The 6123-nt window shown below is 40.8% G+C and overlaps 1 protein-coding gene across 1 annotated transcript; it reads right to left on the bottom strand.

The window, feature by feature from the left end:
* Nucleotides 1-4977, bottom strand: LOC139396713 (glutathione S-transferase Mu 3-like). Its single transcript, XM_071143673.1, has 8 exons — nucleotides 4788-4977; nucleotides 4172-4247; nucleotides 4023-4087; nucleotides 3856-3937; nucleotides 3548-3645; nucleotides 972-1067; nucleotides 723-833; nucleotides 1-517 (listed from the first exon to the last, which is right to left on the bottom strand). Exons 1-8 carry the CDS (start codon nucleotides 4821-4823, stop codon nucleotides 422-424), a joined length of 660 nt encoding a protein of 219 aa, XP_070999774.1. The 5' UTR covers nucleotides 4824-4977; the 3' UTR covers nucleotides 1-421.
* Between the last annotated feature and the right edge of the window lie 1146 nt (nucleotides 4978-6123).

The raw sequence follows: 6123 nt of genomic DNA, 5'->3' as shown, positions 1-6123 counted from the left end.
TTTAATGAAATCATTTTTTTTATTAACTCAAGGTTCTAATTATCACTTTAAAACATTTCTGCTTTTAGTTTCCAAAAAAACCCAAAAAAAGGTACAAAACAAAAATCATAAGTCAGGACAGTAAATTATTTTAGCCATTCAAACATCTAACATTAGTTGCTCACTCAATTCCAAAGATTATACATTTTCCTCCATGCCAATACTCTACCACAGGCAGCCAGATTCTGATATTTTGCCACTAAAAATAGGATTAAAGAACAGAATTGGGCTGCCTGTGTAAAAACCTTAGAGTAGCTAGTCTATCAAATGGTTAATTCAGCAGACTCCTAGATGTCTTATCAGGTGACCCCAGTGGGTGCAGAACTAACTCTCCTAATATCTAAAAATCATAGGATTGATGTTTTTCCAGTCATTAGTTTCTTTACTCTTTCTTGTTGCCCCACTTGGCCATCTTGTTATTGACAGGAGTCTTTATGAAGAGGCTCGACTTCATGTAGGCTGCAATCTTCTCCAGAGCCTGTTGAGAAAGATAATACAATACAGCGTCAAGTCAATGGAGTCAACAACTAAAGTTTAAAGCCGGCGGGTGTCATCTTATTCTGTGTAGATAACATTTTTTATCCTTCAAATTGAAAGGGAACCCTGTCAGTTACAATGGACTTTAATTAAAAACAGCAGAGGGAATCATAATAATCCCCAATATACAAAATGACAATCCTGACCTCGAAGCGGTCTACAAGTTCCTGTAGGTTCTTGAAGTCGTCCAGGCACTTGGAGTCAAACATTATATGTTGATCCAAAAGCTCATACATGATGAAGTCCACAAAGGTGATCTGGTTGAGGGGGAGCAACAGAGCAATTATTTATTCTCCAGAGAGGTGGTGAGTATTTTATCCTGGCCGGCACCATTGGTGCCTTACGTGTCTCACTACTTAACAGTGCAGTGACTAGCCAATAGAAGTGCATCATACCTTGTCACCAGCAAACCACTTCCTGGTTCCTAGGAACTCTGAGAATTGCTTCAGTGTTCCGGGCAGTCTCTCTGTGTAGCTTGGCTTCATCTTGTCCTGAGGGAGAATACAGACGGGGACTTATACTCCAAACGATCTAGGGTCACTCAGTATCAAGATGAGTCTTGGGGAATGAAAACTAGAACATAGGAAGGTATTGTACTGCTATGAAAATCGGGTGAGTAGCACGAGGTCCTTATAGCGGGCTGCAAACCCAGATCACATCGAAACAGCAAAATCCATAATCACAAGAGAAACTATGGTGAAACTATGGGGCAAAAAAAGACTGGGTTGGTTTAGACTGTTGACCCTTGTCTCAAATACATGGTTACCAGTTGTTGGTTAGCTAGCTAGTGAATTTGCCACAGTAGCATGGACATGAAGTCACTCAAAACAAAACTCTCAAAAAAGAGCCACAATATCCCACACGGCAGTTTCTTCTCATGCTTGGTGGCCATCCAGAATCACAACACAAACTTCTGCCCCATTGAAGCGTGCGCATTGTCTGTGACGTTGTCAGCTAACTGTTATGGGACTTTTTTTTTATGAATAATGACTAAATGAGGTGTGTTCATTAGGAAGGGGTTATATGGCATGTACCTAGGAAGAAAGGAATGTATGTGGGGGTTGAAGGAGAACGGAGAGGGGCATTAACCTGTTTGAACAGGCCTGGCTGTAAATCTGTTGAGATAATAGGACAGGGAGAGCCCCTCCAGAGCTCTGGTATCTGGGGGAGCCTGGAACTGTCAGCTGAGTGGTTATAAACTGTGGTGAGACTCAAGAGAAAATCCCTGTGTTGGTGTGTAAGTTAGGATGGTATAAAAGGAATGTATTTGTGTAAACTGCAGAACTCTCGCAAATAAATCTGGATCTGATCAATTGTGAGCTGGGAATTCTGTCTGTTTTATTGAAGACCAGAACTTCACAACCTCTGGGTATCAGACAGATAAAGATCATTGGAGTTTATGAACATCGATTACAAAAATGACTGAACACTACCCCATCTATATCGTATGCAATATATTTTAATGCCACTCAGTCACATCCGTTTTTATAGTTTACTCTATAGTTTACTCAGCCCCCCCTCGGACACTGCGCCCCACACCAAGCCCCCCCCCCCCGGACGCTGCGTCCCACACCAAGCGGACTGCATCTAACCCTGTTACATTGGCAGTGTCAGTCTTTGGTACTTATAGATAGGACTCGTCAAAAGGTTGACACACCTACTCATTCAAGTTTATTTATTTATTTATTTTTTTACTATTTCCTACATTGTAGAATAGTGAAGACAAAACTATGAAATGACACATATGGAATCATGTAGTAACCAAAAAAGAAAGAAGTGTTAAATCAAAATATATCTTGCAAAGCTGTAAAGGCACTCTTAAAAGTCTCAACCAGCTTCACCCCCACACCTCCGTGCTTCACGGTGGGAACCACACACCTCCGTGCTTCACGTTGGGAACCACACACCTCCGTGCTTCACGGTGGGAACCACACACCTCCGTGCTTCACGGTGGGAACCACACACCTCCGTGCTTCACGGTGGGAACCACACACCTCCGTGCTTCACGGTGGGAACCACACACCTCCGTGCTTCACGGTGGGAACCACACACCTCCGTGCTTCACGGTGGGAACCACACACCTCCGTGCTTCACGGTGGGAACCACACACCTCCGTGCTTCACGGTGGGAACCACACACCTCCGTGCTTCACGGAGGTGTGTGGTGTTGAGATGTGTCTGTTATCTGAAATCTGAAGCGTTTACTTGGGCTGCTTTTCTGAGGCTTGTAACTCTAATGACCTTATCCTTTCCTGTGGCGGTCCGCACGAGAGCCAGTTTCATCGTAGTGCTTGATGGTTTTAGCAACTTCACTTGAAGAAACTTTCTTAAGTTCTTTAAGACCTTCATGTCTTAAATTAATGACGGACTGTCGTTTCGCTTTGCTTATTTGAGCTGTTGTTGCCATAATATGGACTTGGTCTTTTACCAAATAGGGCTATCTTCTGTAGACCACACCTACCTTGTCACAACAAGGTGTGACTGGCTCAAATGCATTAAGAAGGAAAGAAATTCCACAAATTAACTTTTAACAAGGCACACCTGTTAATTGAAATGCATTCCAGGTGACTACATCATGAAGCTGGTTGAGAGAATGCCAAGAGTGTGTAAAGCTGCAACTTGTTTAACACGGTTTTGGTTCCTACATGATTCCACGTGTTATTTCAGTTGATGTCTTCACCATTATTCTACAATGTAGAAAATAGTAAAAATAAAAACTATTGAATGAGTAGGTGTCCAAACTTTTGACTGGTACTAATTAATTAATATATATATATAAAAAGTCAGTGGTAAGTGCAAACTAAAATTCCATAATGATGAAAAGTTTAATTTAGAAAGTGAGTTGAAATAAGTCTTGAGTGATGGGTCAATGTCCAAGGCTGTGACTTACAAAGTCTATTGGTCGCCAATTATCAAGCGAGTATTCGGAATGATATTCAAGAAGCCAGTCGAAGTGTAAGGTTGTCACTTACAAAGTCTGTGTAGCACAGAATCACAAAGCCGTTCCGGAAGTCCATCGCCTGATTCTCAAGAATGTCCACACGAACCTTCTCGTCGTCACTCTCTCCACCTAGCCAAAAAATATATATAAAAAAAAAAATCACAAAAAGACAATAGAACATTTATATTCTCAACTAAAAACTTACAGAATAGAGATATGGCAACTCTGTGGTCTAGTCATAGCTTAGCTGTGTGTGTGTGTGTGTGTAAAGTACTGTGTTGTAGAACTACAGCAATAATGCCACCCTGAATGGCCTGATTGCAGTTTATCACACAGTACAGAGGTTGTGCTTGCGTGCGATGTATCTCATGATGGCATTGCTCTGGACAATCTTCCTGTCTCCGTCCTCCAGATAGGGCAGCTAGGGGAAAACACAGCAACAGTCACAGGTGGTATGATAGCAGCGGGTGTGTATGTGTTCAGCATATTATACGTAGGCTACTTACGTTGGGGAAGTCCATGCCCAGTTTGTGCTTCTCATCAAACCAGCAACTTTTGTCATAGTTTGGGGCTACAGGAGACAGAAAGTTAAAACTTGAATGTTCTCAACTTTATATTCTTCCCTTTAGGAATATTCAACAAATTAAAAATGTACCTTCTCCGCAGGTGTAGAATTTGTCCTCATATTTAGTGTCAGTGTACTCCAGGAGCAGACGAATGGGCTGAGCAAGCTATTTAGAAAGAAAATATGGCACGTAAACTTTTCTGCCAGAGGTCCTCATAAATAAAAGGTGAAATAAAAATAAAATATAATGGATGAGACAGTAAGACTATACTATGAACATTTAAATAGCAGGTGTGTGTGTGCTAAATCTAAAATATTTCATATTGACAAGCTGATATACTGACGCGTGGCGATTCCGTTTGAACACATTTCAGATTAACTGACAACTTTTTTTCCCCCTCTGGCAAGCAATTTCTAACAAAGTAAACACGTGTTGCAAGTCGGCAATTTATAGTTACATAACACACATTTATCTTCGAGTCTTTGAAATGTATAACACAATAGAAAATGTCTCGATTCAAACAATTAGACTGCATGACAATAATTGTATCCAACTATTACGAACAGCTTGAAATCACGCCCGAATATTGGAAACAAAGTACGGTGACTATAACCTACCACCGCAGGCACACAAATTAATGGGAAACCGCTGTTCATACCAACTGTGCAACTTGCGTGCAGAAAAACAAATAATTGTATTCCTTACCCCGCGAATATCCCAATAAGCCAATTTCATTGCCATGTTGTATCTTTTCACGACAAAGGTAGCACAGACTACAGCACCGAGTTTATTGCAAACACAGACGAACAACGGCGTTAAAATGAGTCCGCTGCAGCAGCCTGTCGAGGCTTTATACGCGAACCTTCACTGTGTGGAATGAGAAAAAAGTACTGCTGTTCTGCCAGCAGCACAAACTATGACGTCACTTTCGTATGGTAATATTAACCTTCAAAAATAAAAGCCCGCATTTCAAAACAAATAAAAACAACAAATAACAAATGTAAATAAGCTTCCAACAATGAAAAAAATACAACGTCGACACTGGTATGTTGAGAATATTGTTCTGTAGAGAGAAAATACACAACAGGGTGTCTACTAAGCAATTAGGAAGGGTGCTGGGTTGCACGGCATGCTGCTGGTTTTTGTATCCCATGTACAGTCTATTACTGTATTTTGAAAGGGGCAGAAAACGAAGTGCTGCTGGATATGTACAACACAGTCCCCCTCCAAAACTACACATATTTGGTTAGTAGAGACCCTACTGAGTCTTTCCCACCCCACTTTAGCTGAGACAGATAGAAATAACAGTTTTCTCTCTACAAGCCAATAACCATCCCAAATGTATTGGTGGAGTAAGGACTCACCAGTACTCTGTATTAAACTCCGTTGCCCAGCAAAAGAGACACATTTAAGTTCTGCAGACTATTGAGTCATTCCAATTTGATATATTTAGCATTTTATTAAAAGTGTATTTCTTTAAATAAAGCCTACACAATAGCTTTCAACATTCCAGTATTTTCTGAGGTGGTTACAATGCTGTGAAAAACAGTTGTCATGGACTACTGCTGAAAAAAAAAATGGATATTCCCGAAGTTTAGCATGTCTTTGCAGGGGGACTCTTATTTTGAGAAGAAAAATCCGCGATGCTACCAGCATAATATTCTGCTGCTAGGAGAACGTTAATCGAAAGGTTCATGTAGGCAGCCTACCGTTACTCCTTAAGGTTCTGGACCTTGTATGTTATTTTCAGAGGTAGACTGGCTCTGGCAGCCAAAACAGCTAAATACTCCATCTAAACGTGAATCCATTCTCAATTGTGATACGATTCTAGAAACATAAAGCCCTTTACTTTCCTATCACATCAAAAATAATAATAATAAAAGCTACATATACACTTACTGTACACGGTTTTAACCTGCTTTATCACAGTTGCAGAAGACAGTGTTTTTCAGTGACATCACATTTCTGGCGGCCATTCTTCCATTCCACACAGACACACAGTTCCCTCTGTCTTCCACAAGCATTCACTGTAACATTGAGC

This window comes from Oncorhynchus clarkii, unplaced genomic scaffold, assembly GCF_045791955.1.
Source record: "Oncorhynchus clarkii lewisi isolate Uvic-CL-2024 unplaced genomic scaffold, UVic_Ocla_1.0 unplaced_contig_7090_pilon_pilon, whole genome shotgun sequence".
Lineage (NCBI taxonomy): Eukaryota > Metazoa > Chordata > Actinopteri > Salmoniformes > Salmonidae > Oncorhynchus > Oncorhynchus clarkii.
Note: the sequence above shows the minus strand (reverse complement) of the source record. Positions and strands in the feature narration are given on the sequence as shown.